The sequence below is a fragment of the Ovis canadensis genome, chromosome 13 (assembly GCF_042477335.2).
Source record: "Ovis canadensis isolate MfBH-ARS-UI-01 breed Bighorn chromosome 13, ARS-UI_OviCan_v2, whole genome shotgun sequence".
NCBI lineage: Eukaryota > Metazoa > Chordata > Mammalia > Artiodactyla > Bovidae > Ovis > Ovis canadensis.
The window spans coordinates 76,408,629-76,429,264 of NC_091257.1; the positions used below are offsets into that span (position 1 = coordinate 76,408,629).

General features: G+C 55.7%; 1 protein-coding gene across 2 annotated transcripts; it reads left to right on the plus strand.

The window, feature by feature from the left end:
- Positions 1-939: 939 nt before the first annotated feature.
- On the plus strand, positions 940-15,557 carry MYLK2 (myosin light chain kinase 2). 2 transcript variants are annotated; one of them, XM_069548285.1, is made up of 13 exons: positions 940-1,114; positions 1,212-1,311; positions 1,799-2,300; positions 3,668-3,966; positions 5,744-5,849; positions 6,417-6,510; positions 8,577-8,686; positions 8,783-8,924; positions 12,156-12,226; positions 12,329-12,457; positions 12,803-12,955; positions 13,102-13,234; positions 14,602-15,557. In XM_069548285.1, exons 2-13 carry the CDS (start codon positions 1,260-1,262, stop codon positions 14,680-14,682), a joined length of 1,872 nt encoding a protein of 623 aa, XP_069404386.1. In that variant the 5' UTR covers positions 940-1,114; positions 1,212-1,259; the 3' UTR covers positions 14,683-15,557. The 2 variants fall into 2 exon arrangements, with proteins under 2 accessions (XP_069404386.1, XP_069404387.1); XM_069548286.1 differs by lacking the exon at positions 940-1,114 and having other exon boundaries at positions 1,191-1,311.
- The last annotated feature ends 5,079 nt before the right edge of the window (positions 15,558-20,636 follow it).

Here is a 20,636-nt window from a genome sequence, read left to right on the forward strand (position 1 = left end):
TGTTCAGATGTGCTGTATCCTCAAGCCATTGTCCCCTTCCCTGTCTCAATGGAGGGCAAGACTTGCTTCCTCTATTTGATCATTGGAGGAGCTGGGCCCTGGAGTGGGGTTGGAGTGACTGGATGGGTCACCACAGTCAGGACCTGGACCCAATCCTGAATCCACTCCAGAACTATTTCCAACGTACTCAGCTTGGGGCTGGTACTCAAGGTGGCCTGCAGAGAAGCTCTGGGCACAATCCCTGGGTGATGGAAGGCCCTTTGGATCATACCTCTCCCCATCCCATCTCTGCTTGAACACCTTGGGCTGGAGTGGGTCACCACTGGGTCACCGCTGTGGAGGAGGATCCTTGGAAAAGACTCTCCACCAGCCAGCACCCCCAGTTTCCAGTGGGCCATTGGAAAGACCTGCATCAGCTCAGAGGAGCAAAAACACTGACCATCTCTCACAGCTGTTTGGGACAGCATCCATCTCCCCAGGAGCCCAGGAAAAAGACATTTTCAAAAGAAATGGCTTTCAGGCCCACAGGCAAGTTGAGCAAGTGCTCCCGAGACGTTTTCTTACTCAAAGATGCTCCACGCTGGTCTGGAGGCCAGGCACAAGGCTTGTGGACGCAGAGCGGGGTGCTGGGGTCAGGGTGACTACACCTGGGCCTGTGTGGTTCCAACCAGACTCCGGGGAACCCCAGGAGATGTTGGCAGAGCCAGAGCCTGGCCTGAGCATAGTCTTGCCCTTCAGCCCTGTCTGAGAGCTCCCTCATCTATCTTGTCCCAAATCAGAGATACCAGGCAAGGTCTGGGAGAAGGCTGCTCCCCCGGGGCCCCAGGTGCCCCCTCCTGCTTTCTCTTCCTGCTTGTTCCAACACCACTCTCCCCCGGGTCGGTCCACGGGAAGAATGCCGTGTCCTCTGAATGGGGGCCAAGAGTGACAGGTGGTGGCAGTCCGAGTTGCATGGCCCCTGGTGTAAGAGATCCTCTCCCCCGTCCCCGCCTCCTCTGCCTGCACCCCTGCCTCCGCCTCTGCCCACTGGGCCCCGGCCTTACAACTGCCCAGGACGGCTCCCGGGCAGCCGCTGCGAGACAGACAGACACCAGGTCGCCCCTCTCCACTCCAGGTGCCTCTGTCCCCTCCACCGGCTGGCCCCTGCCTCCTCTCAGCCAGACAGGAGGAGGCATTCAGCAGCCCGACACACCTTTCTCTTCTTTCTGCAGCTGGAAAGACTCGAGTTAGACAAGCAGAAGCACACGCCTCCCTACCTCATGGCGACAGAAAACGGAGCAGTGGAGCTAGAAATCCCAAGCTCATCAACAGGTGCCAAGCGGGGGCCGGAGGTGGAGGGAGGAGCTTGGGAAGGGGTGTTTGAATCCAGAGCTGGGCCGGTGCTCTGGATTCGAAGTGGGAGTTCTGTGCCCAAGGCTTCTTTGTGTGGCACATGGAGGACCCAAATATCAGAATTATCTCTGGATAGGGTAGGACTGGGTCAAGGGCCCACAGGAAGCCTTCCCCAGAGAGACTGGGAAAATGTGAAGTCCCCGTGGATGAGGCCTGAACACTCAGAGTGAGGGTTGAGGGGTGGGCTCAAGGCCCACCAGGGCCCAGAGCCCTGCACCCAGGGCCTCAGAGGCCCAGACAGCTCATATTGGGAGCCCATGGAATGGCCCCAGAAGTTCAGTGGGACAAGTGCTTGTAAACTGTGGCCTGGGTGGGGACCTGGGCCCAGAACCGGTCCCTGGCCAGCCTGGCTGGGGCGGGAGGGGTAGGAGGGTGGATCCTGACTGGTGTTTCACCTCCTTTGCAGACGCAGCACCAAAGGGTGCAGCAGGCGAAGGACCCCCAGCTGCAGAGAAAGACCCTGGGCCCCCAGATCCACAGAAGGATCCTGGGCCCCCAGATCCAGAGAAGGATGCTGGTCCCCCAAACCCAGAGAAAGAACTTGGGCCCCCAGACCCAAAGAAAGAACCTGATCCCCTCAACTCGACGAAAGATACTGAAGCCCCGGCCCCAGAGAAAGGGGATGGGGCCTCGGCCCAACCCTCAACCACCAGCCAGGGCCCTGAGGGAGAAGGAGGCCTGCAGGGAGAGCCTGCGGAGGGCTCTGCTGGGCAGCTGGCAGCCCTGCCCCAGGAGACAGCAACAGCCAAGGCCGACGTCAAAAAGCCCGAGGCTGAGCAGGAGACCCCGGGCAGCCAGGACCCTGGAGAAGGCAATTTGCACAAGAAGGTAGCAGAGGGCCAAGCAGCAAGCAAGAAGGGCACACCAGCCTTTCTGCACAGCCCCAGCTGCCCTGCCGCCATCTCGAGGTGAACGGCCCCTGCCTGGGGACGGGGAGGGATCGGGCACCATCACCACATTCAGTGCTGGCTTGGGTAGTTCCGATGTTCAGCTCTCTCTGTCCTAGGCATTGGCCTGACCACCTGGTCTTCCTGCAGAGATCAGAACTATGTGATAGTTCACAGAAGCCTGTGAACTGTGAGCTGTGACACAGCCTCTGCTGTGTCAGGCAGCAGAGGACCTCAAAGACCCCTTCTCCAGGCATCTGGAGTCCAGAGTGCCTCTTACCCCATGGACTTGGGTCTCACCAAGGCCAGGACTGAGATGTCCAGAGGAAGAGATAACTCATCTTCTTAATACAGTTATTGGTATAATCTGAAAATATGACTAATAATCAGGCTGATAGATCATTACTAATACTCTTGAAGTGAAAAGTGAAGTGAAAGTGAAAGTCACTCAGTTGTATCTGACTCTGCAGCCCCATGGACTATACAACCCATGGAATTCTCCAGGCCAGAACACTGGAGTGGGTAGCCTTTCCCTTCTCCATGGGATCTTTCCAACCCAGGGGTTGAACCCTGGTCTCCTGCATTGCAGACAGATTCTTTACCACCTGAACCACAAGGGAAGCCGAAGAATACTGGAGTGGGTAGCCTTTCCCTTCTCCATGGGATCTTCCCAACCCAGGAATCGAACCGGAGTGTCCTGCGTTGCAGGCAGATTCTTTACCAACTGAGCTATCAGGGAAGCCCACTATATTCTTAGAGCTATAATACACCACCAGTCTCAAGGTGCAATCCGTTAGCTTTACCTGAATGCCAATGATATAAGTGAGGTTATTAATGATATATTTATTGTAAACCACAATAATGACACTTACCATACCAGTTTGAACTATGTGGTAATATAAATTAGTATCATTAATATGTTATCAATTGTATCACCACAATTTTATGAATCAAGAGCTACATAACCTCCCTAATTGTTGCTACCTAATGATTAACCAAATCAGCAATCCTGTTAACAGTTGTTAATGATCTCTTAGTGCATTGATACTCAAAATAGCAACACAGACATGGGAATTCTCTGGTGGTCCAGGGGTTAGGGCTCTGCACTTCCACTGCACGGGGCGTGGGTTGGTCGTTGGTCGGGGAACTAAGATCCTGTACGTCGCATGGCATAGCTGGGAAGAAACAACCACTACCACCACAGACATTTATGTATTATTAACATCCCCGGATTTTATATGAAGTGAATTTGGATTCACCATCCCACGTGTTTGGGTGGGGGCAAGGCTGTATCAGCTCTAGATTGCAGACAAGGTTTTGGGAGGCCTGCCGGGGGGCGGGGGCTGTGGCTGCTAAGGGTATCACCCTTCTGTGTTCTCACATTTCAGCCTTGAGAAGCCACTGGCCGAGAAGCCCCTAGATGAGACATCAGACCTCATCTTTGAAGGGGTGCCTGTGACCCCTGGCCCCACGGAAAGGGAGCCAGCCACAGTAGCAGAAGGAGAGAAGAACCTCCCGGGAGGCAGCCAGAAGGAAGAAGAGAAGGCTGCAGGCCAGGCTGGCCAGGCTGGGGTGCAAGGGGACACCTCGAGAGGAATCGAATTCCAGGCCGTTCCCTCGGAGAGAGCGGAGGTGGGGCAGGCCCTCAGTCCCACAGCCAGGGAGGAGGACTGCTTCCAGATTTTGGGTAGGCCGGGGCTGCCCTGGAGCCCAGGGAGGAGGGAAGGGGCTCCCCGTGTCTCCCCCTTCTCCTCGCTTAGAGCACTAAACTCTTCTGAGCCACCTCACCCAGGGTGATTCATAAAAGTGTCATCCAACCCCAGGAAGTCTGAGTTCCTAGTCCCCTTCAAGAGACGGGGAAATGAGGACTCAGAAAAGGGAGCACCCCAAACCCACAGCTAGAACAGGATATGAACCTGACTCCAGAGCTCTCTTGTTTACTTTCTTCTACATTGGCTAAAATGGAGTTAAAAAAAAAATCATACATGTTGGAGCACCACCAGTACTCTGGACAGTGGGGTTTGAAGTTACCCTGTAAAAGGGCTCAAATGCCCTTTTAAACTGCATCCTGGACGAGTAGGGAGGGTCATGGGAGCCACAGAGGGCTGTGAACTGAGGAGCACAGGTATGTGTGTGTGGAGGCGGGAGGGAGGCGGTGCCCAAGGAAGCTGGGCACGCGAGATGGGCAGGGCCGGAGCGGCCTCAAGTGCTGATGGTTTATTCAGCGAGCAGAAGGGAGCCACTGAGCGTGAGCAAGCTTGGCCAGTAGGTGAATAGGGAAAGGGCTCGGGAAAGGGTGCAGCAGGCCTGGGGGGTGGGGTGAGATGGGGTCAGGAGAGCCCAGAGTGTCCTGACAACCCCCCTCCTCCAGGCCGAGGTGCCCCGGGAGACCTGCCAGTCTGCCTGGTGAGCGGCATGGTGCCACCCAGACAGGGTGGGAGGGCCTGGCGGCTGGGCGGCAGCCAGGAGCCCTGCCTCCTCCCCTGAGCAGCGGCACAGACCTCCAGGGCCCACTCGGCCCAGCAATCACATCCTCAAGGGACGGACCTGAACAACCTCCAAGGGCCGTCTGATTTATCACCAGCCGGCTTCCCCTGCGGCCTCTTGGCTATTTATAAAGAGGTTTCCATTCCCGGTGACTCAGCCTGTCGGCGTGCAGGGCCTGCTGTTCCCCGTATTGTCACTAGGTGGCAGCAAGTCCCTACCAAACAGCTCCTTCCCCGGCTCCTCCCCGCTCACCCCTGCCCCTGGGCCAGGGCCAGGGGATACCCATTCCACAGGTGGTGAGAGCTTGTGGTGTTATTAGAGGGGGTGGTAGGCAGGTCCCATCCTCGACTCCTTCAGACACAGTAACGCCTATCTGGCATGGCGCTCCACCATTATAGTTGAAAGTGAAAGTTAGTAGCTCAGTCCTGCCCAACTCTTTTCAACTCCGTGGGCCGTAGCCCATCAGGCTCCTCTGTCTATGGAATTCTCCAGGCCAGAATACTGGAGTGCGTTGCCATTCCTTTCTCCAAGGGATCTTTCCGACCCAGAGATTGAACCCTGGTCTCCTGCATTGCACACAGATTCTCTGAGCCACCAGGGAGCTCTCGGTTGCGAACTCCCCACCCCCACCCCGCCCCGCTCCGCCCTTTTTAAAAATGGAAATGCAAAACTTTGGGATGGAGTCTTCATACTTTATAATGTGGGAGGGTCTGAGGAGTCCAATCAGCCGTACCCACTGTTGTGCCGGGAGAAGCTGAGCCCCCCTCTGACAAAGGCCTCCCAAGGAGGGCGAGTGTTGGTGGCAGAGCTGACTTTGGAAACTGGGCCCCTAGCCCCTGTCCTGGAGCCAACTGTCTCCCAGGTATCACTTGGTGAGCACCCCTGGACGGGGCCTAGGCCAGGCAGGAGGGCATGGTGCCAGGGTGAGTCCTTAGCAGCCCCAGCACTGACCGAAATGGCTCTGCTCTGCTCCACAGATGACTGCCCACCGCCCCCAGCCCCCTTCCCCCACCGCATTGTGGAACTGAGGCCCGGGAACATCAACAATCAATTCAGCCTGAACTCCAAGGAGGCACTGGGCGGGTGAGAGCTGGGGCCCCGAGCCCCTGGCCCACGGGCAGGAGAGCATGAAGTCCCCAGGCCTTACATCTGCCCCATGGAAGGCCCAGACATTCCAATCAGACGTGAGCCACACGGTCACAACTGCTTCCATGTGGTCTCACTTGTCTGTGTGCAGGCTGTTAAATGGCTGGTGTGTCAGTCACTCACACAAACACACCATTGGTCATTAGGTGTGTCCGTAGGAAGCACGTAATACTGTCCTGTGTGTCTCAGTTTGGAGTACCACACTGACCCCTTGAGGGTGATCCCCTGTTTTGTTAGAAGTCCTGAAGTTCCCTCCCCCGGGGCCTGGAGCCCTTGCCTGCCTGTGAGGTGCCCATCAGGGGCTGTCCTTTGATGAGCCTATCCTGCCTGAGCCTGTGATTTGTGTGGGTCAGCCGTGGTCTCTGCAGTAGAGCTCACGTTTTGGGAGGGTACTGGAGCTGGCTGGGATTTCCCCATCTCACAGGGAACAGAGCACAGCACCCCCCACACCCCTCCCAACTTGGCCTTTGGAACTCCCTTACTCTCAGCCTCTTCTCTCTCCAGCGGCAAGTTTGGAGCGGTCTGTACCTGCACAGAGAAGGCCACAGGCCTCAAGTTGGCAGCCAAGGTCATCAAGAAACAGACACCCAAAGACAAGGTAGTGCAGTCTGGCTGTGGGGAGGAGGAGGGGAACCTTGGAGTGGGTGCCTCTCTCCTCCTGCCACCCACACATATGCACCAGGGGCTGGGGGTGTGAAGCTTGATGCTCCAAAGATATCACACAGATCAACAGATAGACAGGCGGACAGTCCTGCCATAGGGGCCTGATGCCCCTGACCATAAACTTCACCCCACAGTTGGTGAATTTATCTTGGGGACTTTCCCTTCAAGCCCTCTGGTTCAAGTCAGTAAGGGCTGATGAGCACAGGCTCTGGGCCAGATGCTATGCTGTGCACTGGAGGTCCCTGAGGGAAGCCAGGTGGTCCCTGCCCTCTGAGAACAGCAAGAGGAACAGGCCTCAACACCAGCCCGGGGCCTGGTTCAGAGCAGTGTGCGTTCAAGGAGTAAATGAATGAATGAGGCATAGACTCATGTGGAGTGAGGGAGTCGGGTGTGTGAGGAGGTGATGGCAACCTAGCAGCCTGGCATGGGGAGAGCTACATAACTCAGGAAAGCTAGGGCGGGAGGGTGGGGAGAGGAGTTGTCACAGTGGAGTCTCCTGACTCACCCGCAGGTCAGCAAAGAGTCTCCTGAATGAAGGCTTTGAAGAAGGAGGAGCTGTTTTCCAGTGGGAAAGGCAGGGGAGAGATTTTCAGACAGAGGAGACTGTGGATAGAAAGGCCTGAGGATCAGAAATGGCAGGTGGGAACCCTTGAGTTGAGATCAAGACCAGGGGAGCAGAGACAGCACATGCAGAGGCCTGGAGCCCAGAAGGAGCAGGAGAAGCAGCTCCGGAGGAGTGCTGGGAGGTCGGGGAAGATCTTTGTGACTCTTTCTCTGTTGCTTCCACTTAACGGGGCTCAGGTCCCAGGCCTCTATCATGGACCTGGCTCAGCGGAGATGCTCAAATGTGATGTGTAAATTAATTGGAGTCAGCTATTGATTGATTAATTATTGGGTACTTTTTCACAGTGCTGTGTACTGTGCCAAGTGCTAGGGAAATGGCATCAAACAAGTCCTAACATGCTAGAGAAGGGGAACAGACAACTAAAACCAATCCAAAACATAAAAAGTGTGGTGTCCGGAGCCAAGACAGTGTTAAGAAGAAAAGTAAAGCCAGGAAGGAACAGGGTGTGTGGAGCCGCTCAGATAGGGTTAGGTGACATTAGGCTTCTCTGAGGAAGTGGCATGGAAGGTGAGATATTCTAAGGAATGGAATAATGGAAAATGGAACAGTCCAGGCAGTGATCCAGTGCTCTGGGGGAACAGGTCTAGGGAGAGACCTGATCTATAACATCTGCCAATTTCCTTGGTGTAAATATTCCTACTGTGGTTGATTTCAAGCTACAGATGTGACCACTGGCTGGCAGACTTTCTGAAAGTGACAAATAATGGCAGCCAAAACTAGGAAGGCAGTGGTGGGGGAGCTAAGAAATGATTGGATTTGTAATCTACTTGGGATGTGGAGTCAAAGGATTTACTGACGGGTTGCTTCCTCTTGTGAGAAAGCAAAAATAAGAGAGAAACCCTGGAAAGCTCCTAACTTTCTATCCTGCACACTGGGGTTAAAAATGACGGCCTTTTGCTGATGGACATGCTGCGGGCAACTCAACTGTGGGGAAAGGGTGGTATCAAGGGTTTAATTTTGGACATGAGAGATTTGACATGCCTATTAGGCATCCAAGGGGGAGGGACTGGTGTCTGGAGTTCAAAGGAGTACTTGCGGGTGGAGATATGTATTTGGGAATCAGTCACATCTGGATGGAATTTCCAGTCATGGGACTTGAGAATGCCCTGGGAGAGTGTAGAGCAGGGAGGGCTGAGCGGGAAGGATGGGGCCCAGGATTCAGCCAGCAGGAGGCAAAGAACCAGCAAAGCAAAGGAAAGATGTCCCAGCAGAAATGACTGTGTGGTAAGGACACAGGCTGGAGGGTAGGGAGATAGGAGGCGAGGAGACCAGTGAGGAGCGGGAGGGCAGCAGTTCAGGTTAGGTCCACCCCGAAGAGGGTGGAGGGCAGGGAGTCATGATGCTCAGATGGTACCCCTGATGCTCCTTGTCCCCAGGAAATGGTGTTGCTGGAGATTGAAGTTATGAACCAGCTGAACCACCGCAACCTGATCCAGCTCTATGCGGCCATCGAGACCCCACATGAGATAGTCCTCTTCATGGAGTAGTGAGTGTTGGCGGCAGGGTGGGGGCCTGGGGTGGGGTGGGGGAGCAGAAGGCAGCAGGCCCAGAGGCAAGCCTGTAGAGGGGTCTGTGCACACAGCATCGAGGGTGGCGAGCTCTTCGAGAGGATTGTGGACGAGGACTACCAGCTGACTGAGGTGGACACCATGGTGTTTGTCAGGCAGATCTGCGATGGCATCCTCTTCATGCACAAGATGAGAGTTCTGCATCTGGACCTCAAGGTACTCGGGGTGGGCAGCTTCCTGGGAGAGGTTGGGGTGGCATCGGACCACCTGAGATCACCGCTGCAGCCAGCCATCCCTCCATCCCCCGTGACTCCTTCTCCTCCTCCATCCAGTCCTTCCAGCTGTAAGAGTCAAAACAGGGGACACATCAGAGAGCAAGAAAGACTTGGTCCCAGCCCTCTCGAGTCTGGAGTTGTTGTAGTACTTGTTGAAAGGGTCTCTTGCAGTCCTGTGAGCCCCACATATAACACTAGCTGATCAGTGTTGCAGGAGCATCTGCTTCTGTGTAGGCCCCTGATGGGCACTGCTAATGTTTATTTACTTATTCCACAAACATGTGTTGAGGGCCCACTAGATGCCAGGCAGTGTTGGTGGTGGAGACCCACTGGTGAACAAAATAGATAAAAATGCCTGCCCTCATGGAGCTTACGTTCTAGAAGGGGAATCAGGAAGACACGTCAGTAAGTATAGTGTTGGGCTTCCCTGGTGGCTCAGCAGTAAAGAATCTGCCTGCCAAGCAGGAGACTCGGGTTCGATCCCTGGGTTGGGAAGATCCCCTGGAGAAGGGAATGGCAACCCACTCCAGTATTCTTGCCTGGAGAATCCCATGGACAGAGGAGCCTGGCGGGTTACAGGTCCTGGGGTCGCCAAAGAGTGGGACACGACTTAGCGACTAGAACCAGAGCAAAGTGCAGTGTTGGTGCAGCAGCATGCACAGGGCAGGCACCAACGGAAGTGTGTGCTGAGGGAACGTTTATGTTCTTCTTGCTCGATATCTTGCACATAGCAGGTGAGGGAGAGCAAATACTGGGTTGGCAAAAAAGTTTGTTTGGGTTTTTCCCTAAGATTTTATGAATCCCTCCAAGTCTGATCAGCTGGCTGTGGCCGTGGTGTGGAGTGGGCAGGGGCCCCATGAGTGCCTGGTAGCCCCATCCTTATGGCAGGCGTCAGTGTTTGTGGAGTCAATGGGAAGGCTAGTGGGGAAGATGAAATCTGAACACTGAGGTAGGGGAATGCCCGTCGGCAAAGTGGACAGTGCTTTCGTTCATTCATTTGGTAAATACATACTGAGCACCTGCTTCTGTGCCTCTGTGCGCTGTACACAGTGCTGGGCGTGGTTGTTGCCCTCTGGATGGTGAGGACATGACCCTATCCCCTGGAGCCTGTGGGGTCATGGTAGAACCAGACGTAATAACTCGATGAATAGATCGTTTTATTTTTTCTTAAAATTTTTCTTAATTTTTATTTTTGACTGTGTCACTCAACCTGCAGGGTCTTGGATCCCCCACCAGGGATCGAGCCCACGCCCCCTGCAGTGGAAGCGCCAAGTCTTAACCATAGGACTGCCAGGGAAGTCCCTTAGATCAATTTAAACCACCAAGTGTTATGGAAAAGTGCATGAGCGTAACAGGGAGACATACAAGGTGGAACTGAAGAAGGAGGTAAAGGCCGGAGCATTCAAGGTCCGGATACAGGAGATGCTACTGGTGCTATTGTGGACTAACCCCTCCTCTGTGCTTACTAGGGGTCAGAGGCACTCAAGGTGTGTTTAGAGTGTGTGACAGTCCTTTGGGTCACGTGTGCTGTTATCATTGCCACTGACAAGTGAGGGAGCAAGGAGAGTAAGGGAATGGGTTTCAAGGGGCCATTCTGACAGCAGGGAATTTAGGAGGTGGTCATAATAAGCCAGGAGAGATGATGGGGATGGAACCCATGGCAGTGGGGGAGGAACGGGAAGTGGTCACATGATGGACACATTCTGAAAATAGAGTCAGTCAGATTTTCTGATGGTTTGGATGTGGGAGGGCAGAAGGAATGGAAAGAGTGCAGGTGCCTCCCGAGTTTCTGGGCAGAACTCAAGCCTGCATGATGGCATTGGAGGCTGCCTTCTCCACTAAAAGCAGGGGTAGAGCAGGGTCTCTGATAAAAATGCAGTGTCCTGGGAACAAGTTCACCTGAAGTCTGTGTGTCCTAAATGTGATTTTTTTCAGGGTAGCAATAAGTTTTTCATCAATAAAGGGTTTCATGGCCGAGTAGGCTAGGTGAACCGCAGCCTGAAGCCCCTTCCCAAGGTTCCAGCTGTAGGGCTTTCCTGTCCTCGTCCTCCAAAAGGAGATATGGATCTTTCTGGTTTCCCCTGCCAATTGTGTCCTTGGAGCCTTTTTTTTTTTTTTAATATTTTTTCTCTTTTTAAAAATTTGTTTTTGGCTATACTGGGTCTTCATTGCTGTGTTTGGGCTTCCTCTAGTTGCAGTGATCAGGGGTCACTATCTAGTTATGGTGTGAGGGCTTCTCATTGCGGTGGCTTCTCTTGTTGTGGAACACAGGCTCTAGGTACATGGGTTTTAGTAGTTGCGGCTCATGGGCTCCAGAGCCTGGGCGCATTAATTGAGACACATGGGCTCAGTTGCTCCGAGGCGCGTGGGATCTTCCAGGACTAGAGGTCCACTGGACCACCAGGGAAGCCCTCCTCAGGGCCTTTGCATCCTTCCCGTGTTTCAGTAGAGCACTGTTGGGCTGTTGAAGTCACTAGCATCCTGCTCTGAGTGCAGCAGTGTGAAAGGACCTTCAGAAAGCCTCCTGTTTGGGGCCTCAGATCAGATACCACAAAGCCCAGATGAAGAACAGAACCTTGTTCTTCAGAACCCAGCTGGGTCAGGAGGTGGAGGCCCTGGGGGAACTGGAAGACTCCTGCCCATCTCAGCGGTCAGCACCAAGTCCCTCCAAGCCATGTGTGGCCATATGGCCAGGGCTTCCAGTGTTTCAGATGGTGCTGAAAATCAGGGTTCTTGTGCAAAATCTGCCTTTTAGCCATCATTAATGACTTACAACGTTTCTGCCCCACAACCTCAGATGAGTCCTGTGTCCTTGTGTTACATGAGAAGGAGATGGAGGCCCAGCGCGGGAGGCGTTAGCCCTTCAGTTAGACCTTCAGCATGCTCACCCATGCTTGGGGTGCCGGATTCCAGGAGTCTTGGCTGAGCACCTACTGGGCACTTTGTTAGATGCTGAGGGTGGGGAGCAGGGATGCCTGGAGAAGAGCCCCTTTCAGGCCTCCAGATCCCCCTCTGTGTCTGGAACAGGCAGATCTGAGGGTTTCTGATGGGGGGCTATCCACTCTGGCAGCCTGGGCCTCTGGTCCAGGGAGCCTGAGACTTGGATGGACTGGGATGGGGAGGGAGGGTGAGCTGGGTCAGAGGTCAGTCCAGGCCACCCCCTTTTCCTCAGCCAGAGAACATCCTGTGCGTCAACACCACGGGCCATTTGGTGAAGATCATCGACTTCGGCCTGGCACGGAGGTATCACCTTGGGTGGGCGGGGTGGGTGGGGCTAGGGGAAGGTGGGAAGGTGTCTGGGAATGGACTGGGAGTTGTGCTCTGAGCCCTTGGCCTGACCTCCAGGTATAACCCCAACGAGAAGCTGAAGGTGAATTTTGGGACCCCAGAGTTCCTATCCCCTGAGGTGGTGAATTACGACCAAATCTCCGATAAGACAGACATGTGGAGCCTGGGGGTCATCACCTATATGCTGTGAGTGTTGATGGGGTTGGGGCACATGGGTGGGCAGCTGAGGCCAAGATCACTTCCACCTCCCCATTCCCTCAGTCAGGGTTTACTGGGCATGGGGGTGCACTCATCATTCCTCTTCTTCACGCTAACCCTGGGAAGCTGGGATGATTATGGCCATTTTACAGATGAGAAGAGTGAGGCTCAGAGAGGGGAAGTGACTTGCCCGAGGTCACCCAGCCAGATTTTAACCCAGGTCTGTCCCACCTGAGAGGCTGGGGGTCTTTCCAGCTCCTGGTGCTGCTTCTCAGGATCTGTCATCCCCGACCCAATCTTACCTCCCTGCCTCCTGCCATCGCCTCCTTCCAGGCTGAGTGGTCTCTCCCCCTTCCTGGGAGACGATGACACAGAGACCCTGAACAACGTTCTATCAAGCAACTGGTACTTTGACGAGGAAACCTTTGAGGCCGTGTCAGACGAGGCCAAAGACTTTGTCTCCAACCTCATCGTCAAGGACCAGCGGTGAGGCTCACCCCCCAGGACATGAACCCCATGTGTGCAAAGTCCAGTGTGTGTGTGTGCCGGGTGGGAACTGGGCTGGGAGGCCGGCAGGAGTGGTGCCTCCCAGGCCTGCCACCTCCTCTCACCACGCCACCCACTCTCCACAGGGCCCGGATGAGTGCTGCCCAGTGCCTCGCCCACCCCTGGCTCAACAACCTGGCAGAGAAGGCCAAGCGCTGTAACCGCCGCCTCAAGTCCCAGATCTTGCTTAAGAAATACCTCATGAAGAGGCGCTGGAAGGTACCGCTGGACTGAGGCAGGGAGGAGAGAGGGATATGGGGTGGGAAAGGCGCTGGCCCCACTAGCCCTGTCTTGGCCGGTTCTGTCTGGAAAACAGAACTGGCTTTTCTCTCTTTGTCCTGGGCTGGCTCCTGCCCTGGGTGGTGGCCCTCTGCTCACCCCCTCCACCCTGGGGAGGGGCATCCTTTTATGGCTTGGGCTTAGGAATAGGTCTCTGACCCCATCTCAGGCTTCTTCCCTTCATTTCACAAATATTTCTTAACTATCTACCACCTCTGGGCACTGGGGACACAGCAATGGACAAAGAGAGTAGGATTTCAGTCTTCGTGAACTTACTTTTGTTAGAGGGTGGGGTGTTATTAAAAGGAATTAAGGAAGGGCTCTGTTGGCTCAGACGAAGAATCTGCCTGCAATGCAGAAGACCCAGGTTCGATCCCTGAAGGTCCCCTGGAGAAGGGAATGGCAATCCACTCCAGTAGTCTTCCATGGACAGAGGAGCTGGGTGGGCTACAGTCCTTGGGGTCACAAAGAGTCGGACACGACTGAGCAACTGTCACTTACACTTACTAGAAAGAAATAAGAATGGTCAGGAGTGCTGGGGAGAGGCTGTTCTTCTAAATAGGGTATCTAGGGAGAGCACACTGAGAAGGAACCTGTGAACAAAAACCTGACTGAGATGAGGGCTGAGTCAGGCTGGTATGGAGGGGGAGTGGCCCTAGGCAGTGGGAACAGCGGGCACAAAGGCACTGAGGCAGGAGCATGGTTGTGGAGTGTGAGGAACGGGTAGGAGGCCAGTTCCTCTGAGTGGAATAAGCAAGCGGCAGGAGAGGTGTCCGAGAGGATGGGGAGGCAGGGCGTGGAGAGAGCCACGCTGAGGGGCTTTTTCTGGAATGAAATAGGAACCAGTGGACTGCTTCCCAGGTGGGTAGCGCTAGTGGGAAAGAACCTGCCAGCCAACGCAGGAGACGTAAGAGATGCGGGTTCGATCCCTGGGTTGGGAAGATCCCCTAGAGGAGGGCATGGAAACCCACTCCGGTATTCTTGCTTAGAGAATTCCACGGACAGAGAAGCCCGGCGGGCTTCAGCCCCTGGAGTCACACAAAGTCGGACACGACTGAGCGACTTAGCGTGCACACACAGACCGCCATGAGGGGAGCGGTACTCAGGTTTGCTGACGGGTCTGTTGAGTGAGGCAGGGCGTCGTGGAGGCTGTGGTGTCACGGCGCCTCCTGTGGCCATTTTGGGCACTGCAGCCTCCCTGGCCAAGGGCCCTCCTGGAATGAAGGGGACCTTGGGAGACACACAGTCTGTCCTACAGCTTTCCCCTGCCCCGCTGCTGACCGGGACCCCTCTCCCTCATCCCTCAGAAAAACTTCATTGCTGTCAGCGCTGCCAACCGCTTCAAGAAGATCAGCAGCTCGGGGGCACTCATGGCTCTGGGGGTCTGAGCCCCGGGGAGCAGCTGAGGCCTGGACGCAGCTGCGCAGTGGCCAGGGCTGAGGCCACACAGCCCAGAAGGCCGGAGCAGACGGGCCAGATCGCCGGGCAAGGCTGGCCAGGACGAGGCTGCGCCAGGCTGGGAGGCTCGGGGCTCCCACGCCCCCGCGCAGTGACTGCTTCCCCGACGTGAGCCGCCTCAGATGTGGCCTGACTCCATCCTGCTAGCACCTCTTCAGACAGGGCTCTGGCCCCCAGCACAGCCCGGATGCCACGAGCCCTGTTGTTCCTGCCTGGCTCCCCTTCTTGGAACTGCTGCTCTGGTGACCCCTGCTTGGCCTCACCTGGGGCATCCCTGGCCTGGGCTTGCTCCTAGCTAGAGTGGGAGGGCTGGGGGTCCTGGCATGTGGGGCTTCTGCAGTTGTGGGTGGGAGGCCTCGGCGGGGCAGGACGGCAGACTGCCGGTTTCTAAGGCGCAGCTGCCCAGGGAGACAGAGCAGGCTTTGTGAAGGAGGGCCTCCGTGTCCCCACCCGCCCGTCTCCCCACTCCCAACAGATAAGGCTTAGCACACACCATCTGGTGCAGGGCCCGGCCCCCGCCCACCTTCCTTGCGACCACCAACATACAGGAACTCTGTGTGAGAGAGAAGACGCCCAGCCCAGGCCTGGGTGGAGGGGGAGGGGAGAGGCCTGGGGGACAGGGGAGACCACCCCCGAGCTTGCGTGAAGGCCAAGCCAGCCTAACCCAGCCACTCCGGCCCCCATTCCAGGGGTCACCCACGGCCTCAGAGGATGGTGTCGGCAGGCCCAGAGGAGTGGGAAGGCTGTCGGGCAGCCCCCAACCTGCTCTCAGCTTGTGCCATGTAAATAAATGTACAGGTTGGAAGTGGCCCCCTCCCTCTATGTGTGTGCACCTGGGTGAGGTCACAGCTGGCCAGCATTGACGGAGCACTGCCATGGGCCAGTTACTTCAGCTGTGCTTCGAGTATGGTGTGGTGCTTACTGTTGCAGCCTCAGGAGCCAGATTACCCAGTGCTTGATCTGGGCAAGTGGTTGCCCGCTTGGTACCTTAGTGTGCTCATCTGTGAGAGGCCACAGCACCAGCCAACATTTATACGAGACTACTGTGTGTCTGGGCTTCCCAGGTAGCTCAGCTGGTAAAGAATCCACCTGCAATGCAGGAGACCCCAGTTCGATTCCTGTGTCAGGAAGATCCCCTGGAGAAGGGATAGGCTACCCACTCCAATATTCTTGGGCTTTCCTGGTGGCTCAGACAGCAAAGAATCGGCGTGTAATGTGGGAGACCTGGGTTCGATCCCTGAGTCAGGAAGATCCCCTGGAGGAGGGCATGGCAACCCACTCCAGTATTCTTGCCTGGAGAAGCCCCATGGACAGAGGAGCCTGGTGGGCTACAGTCCGTGGGGTCACAAAGAGCCAGAGATGACTAAGCATAGCACAGCACTGTGTGTCTGGCTCTATTTAAGGGCTTGTATGTCTGTTTACTCATTTATGAGGTTACGAGGTATATATTATTCATATTATAAACAGGGGGGATACTGAGGCTTAGAGAGAAGAAGAACTTGAAGGCTTTTCAACAAGTCAGAAGCTGGGGCTTGAAATGGACTATTCCACCTCCCACAGCAAGTCTCTGCCCACAAGTCCTCCCTGCTTCTCACCAGAACAAGGTGTAAGCAGATAGCAGAGTCTCCAAGGGGAGCCAGGAGTTCTGGCCTGCAGTGATGGGGGTCCCCTGGGAGGCCTAGGGAGCGAGCTGTTCTCCAGTCTCACCCACAGGCCTCAGCCCTCCTCATCCCAAGCCTCTGCTGGAGGGAGCAGCCTAGACGGCAAGAGAGCTTAATGCTAATAGGACAGTGTTTCTGGCTGTGAGGACAATTGAGTCAATTGAGGCCTAAGCGGGGCTTCAGCAGGAATGGCAATAACAGCAGCTCCTATGCACTGAGCTCCAAGGGGGCATGGCCCAGACCCAGCTCTGTGTGTTCAAGTGACTGGTCCCAGCGACCCCGCATGGTGGGCAGCTGTATTACGTCCATTTCTCTTGACGGAGCAGCCAAGCCTCAGGGAGGCGATGCGACTTGCTCAGGGTCACACGGCTAGCCCATGGCAGAGCCAGGGTTTGTACCCAGACAGTCTGGGACCAGAGCCCCCACTCTGAACCACTGCACTATCTGCCTCTGCGAAATCTTGGATGGAGACCTTGACCGCTCAGCCTTCCATGAACGCTGGCCAGGAGGGCAAGGCCAGGTCCTCACCCGACCCTGCCCTGTTCCAGCAGATGGGTGCGGAGTTTCCCTGCCGCAGGTGCCACATGGGACAGGATCAGGGGCCTCTGGGCTCTCAGCCTGCTGGGCTTGCACTCAGGGCTCAGGGGGGTGGGGCGCCTGGGGGAGCCTGGTTTAGGCTCTTAGTGGGAGATGTGTTATGGGCAGGGACCCTAGGGCCGTGGATCCCTTGCCTGCCTGTCTGCCCGCCACCTGCTAGCTGGGCCAGGCCTGTGGTTTCCTCCGCATTCTCTCAGCCGTGCTGGCCCCCACCCAGGCTGAGCCTTGGCCACACAGCGTGATGATGAGGAATGAGTCACCGCCATAGTGGAGGGGTGAGGAAATGAGGTCCAGCCAGCACCCAGATCCAGGGCCGGGATCCAGCTGGGGAAACCAAGGCCAAAATGAGCAGGCTGCTCAGCAGGGACAGGAGAAGCTGGGACTAGAACCCAGGACCCCAGCTACCAGCACGGGCCTCATTTCCCCCTCTATGAAACAAACGACAAAGGACAGAGTTTCAGAGGACAGCCTCAGCACCACTGTCCTCTGCCACCCCAAGGGCCATGGTGACAATCGAGAGAGAGGACAGGGGGGCTCAGTCACCATATTTCACAGGTGAGGAAACAGGTTCTGAGAGGGAAACTGATCTGCCCGAGGCCACACAGCGAATGAACCTGTCCTGGGAAGGAAGCCCACCCAGAGCCGTGGAACAGGGCTGATCACTGCCTCTCCTGTCTCTATTCCCTCCAGGGAGCACACCTTACAAAGCTCTTTTTGATTCATCAGGTGCCTCCTTTGGGTTTTCCCTGCTCCCTGGAGGTAAAGGATATGGACTCGACAATATGGGAACAATGAGGGTGGGGGGGTTCAGAGAGATTTTGCTCCCTTAGGGCCACAGAGCACACCCAAGAGAAGGCTGGGGTGGCAGTCCTTGGTGTGGGACTGAATCTCTGCCCGTCTGAGGCTGGGATCCAGCCCCATGACCTTCACTAGCGCTCCCATCCCCAGCAGCCTCGGAGCTGCCCTGATGGAGGGAGTGGAGCCAGAGCCAGGCCCAAAGCTCTGGGCTGGGGCTGGGGTTCTGCAAGTCCCGGGCAGCAGACCCTGCCCCTTGCTTGGCGTGCCCTGCCCACCCCCCGTGCCTGTCTTGTGGGCTCCCCTGCACAGTGCTCATCATGATGCTGATGCTATAATCTTCTCTGCAAGGAGCTCTGTTGCCCCACGGGGTCAGGGCCACCAGCTGCTCCTGCGCACCATCGCAGGCAAACCCCTCCCCCTACCTTGGGCTCTGAAGGGTTAACACCCTCACCAGGACAGCTCCTCTGGTCCCAGAGAGTGGAGCGGAGAGCAGCGTTCTCCAAGACTATTTCCTGCCTCTGGGCCTTGGCCAGGCCCATAGTGACCACCCCCATGGGTCTGAGGCCACATCTGGTTTGGATTACTCCAGGGCTGGTGACGCTGCCTTTTCCTGTCGGCATCCAGTGGCCTTGAATTCCACCAGCCACCTTGGACCCAGCAGGGCAGCTGTGGGAAAAGATTCAGCCAGTGACAGCGCCGCCCCGAGGGTGTGGAGCGGCCAGGGCTGTGCTAAGGGGTGTGCCCACCTGGACCAAGCATCCGTTCCTACAGCTGCCCCACACCTGTTCCTTCCTTCACTCTAATGGGTGTTATTTACTGAGCACCAGGCACCGTACCAAGTGATTCCCATGTGTGCACTCACTTCATCCCACCCGGTGAGTGTGTATTTCAGCAGTTCAGGGATGAGGAAACTGAGGCACAAGGAGCTGACGGACAAGTGCATGGGTTCCCAGCCAGTACGTAGTAGGGTGAGGATGCAAAGCAGGTGGCCTGACTTCAGACACATCCTATCACTTCACTGCTATTTCTTGAGATCCTTTTCTGGGCCTAGTCTTAAGCCAGAGCCTGGAGATGAATTAGTCATGGCCTTGGTCTTCGGGGAGTTCACAGTCTCTGGAACCCCTGGAGTGGGAGGTTGGGGATTGTAGTGAAGCTAGAAGGGTGTAGAAGACGACACTTGCTCCTATTCTCTCCTTTCCAGTGGGAGTGACAGCCAAGCTGAGAGCAAACAAGGAGCAGGCCTTTTCCAGATAGAGTGAGGCGGGTTGTTCTGGGCAGCTCCAAAGACTTGGAACTGAGAACAAGCTAGTCTTGAAGCATCCCAGGGGGCTTTTGCAGACGAGGAAGCAAGAAATAAGTCTGGGGAAGATGGCAGGAGCCTCAAATGCCAGGCTGAACCCCAGCCATAGGGAACCATGGAAGGGTTTCAAATGAAAGAGGGACATGATCAGATCTGTGATTTATAAGGATCGCTGCAGTCCGGGACATCACTGATGGGAGAGAGAGACTGGAGGCAGGGAGAGGCCAGGGGGAGATTGGGGCATGACTGCTTGAGGGGGCTGTAAGGACTGTGGGGACAGGAAGAGGGGGCTGCAGACAGGCAGAATGGGGTTCACGTGGACCGGTGCACCCTCTCTGAGCCTCAGTTTCCTGTCTGTAAAATGGGATGATAGTACCTGCCTCCTGGGGTCAAAGCAAAAGTGACCTGAGATGTAGAGATCAAGCACCTGGCCAGGCTGCTGAGTTCACGTGTGTTCCACAACTCTCTCCAGTCCCTACTCTGTTCCAGACACTATTCCAGGTGTAGAGGACAAGCAACCAATAGACAAAAACTCCTGGCTTCATGGAACTTCCTTCCTGGGAGACAGACACTGGGCGGCAATAACGAACTTAGAATGAGTTGGTGGGGTGGGTGGGGGACGTGGTGGTCAGGGAGTGAGTCCTGTGGGTGTTCGTGGAAGACTGGTCCAGGCAGAAGGATGAGCAAGTGCAAAGCCTGTTTGGAGTGAGGGTGGGAGAGAGTGCAAGAGGAACCAAAGCCAGATCATACAGGCCTTTGAGAGCTTGGCCTCTGGCTCTGACCAGGAGCCCCTGGAGGATTCTCTGAGATTTAATCCATGGCAAATGGATTTATCCTTTTATCCCCCAGCACACCTTTATTGAGGGCCTGTTACGTGCCAGTCAGTGGGTTGGAGAAGTGGTTAAAGTGGATAAGGCAGACCAAACCCCTGGCCCAAGAGGCTTATGACACTAAGGCAGAGATATAAGAAAAACTGAATACACACAGAGATGCATATTTCCACATTACAGTAGGTGCCAGGTGGAGGAAACACATGGGATGCAGAGATGGGGAAAAAATCTAGAGACATCCATTCAAATCAAAGGGTGAGGGGAGGCTTCTCCCAGGAAGTGATATTCAACTTGGCCTCTGGATGCTAAGAAGTCAGCCACGGGGAGTGAGCTTTTCAGGCGGAGGAAACAGCGAGTGCAAAGGCTTAGAGGATTCAGCTGCCTTAACTCACTAGGGAGAGTCAGCCTCCTCTTGGTCTCCCAGAGAGATCAGGGCACCCTGAGGACTGCGGTCTGGAGGAGGCAGCCTTTCCGGGGGTCAAAGGCAGGGTTCTGGCTGACTGTGGGACTAAATGAGCCTCTGGTCTGTTTTTAGCCCAGAACCACTTCCTTTAGCCCCACCAGCTACCTCCCTGAGTCACCACCCAGTTACCAGCAGGGCGGGATTAGGCACCTCGGGGTCTGGACCCTCAGGGACAGTTTTGCCAATGAAAGGGGCAGAGAGGACTGGGCTGAGGGTACAAGGCCCTCCATCGGGG

Coding starts and splice junctions, on each gene's coding strand:
- MYLK2 (XM_069548285.1), top strand. CDS start 1,260: ATGGCGACAGAAAACGGAGCAGTGGAGCTAGAAATCCCAAGCTCATCA. Junction 5,850..6,416: donor TCCAAGGAGGCACTGGGCGG/GTGAGAGCTGGG, acceptor TTCTCTCTCCAG/CGGCAAGTTTGGAGCGGTCT. Junction 13,235..14,601: donor TCATGAAGAGGCGCTGGAAG/GTACCGCTGGAC, acceptor CTCATCCCTCAG/AAAAACTTCATTGCTGTCAG.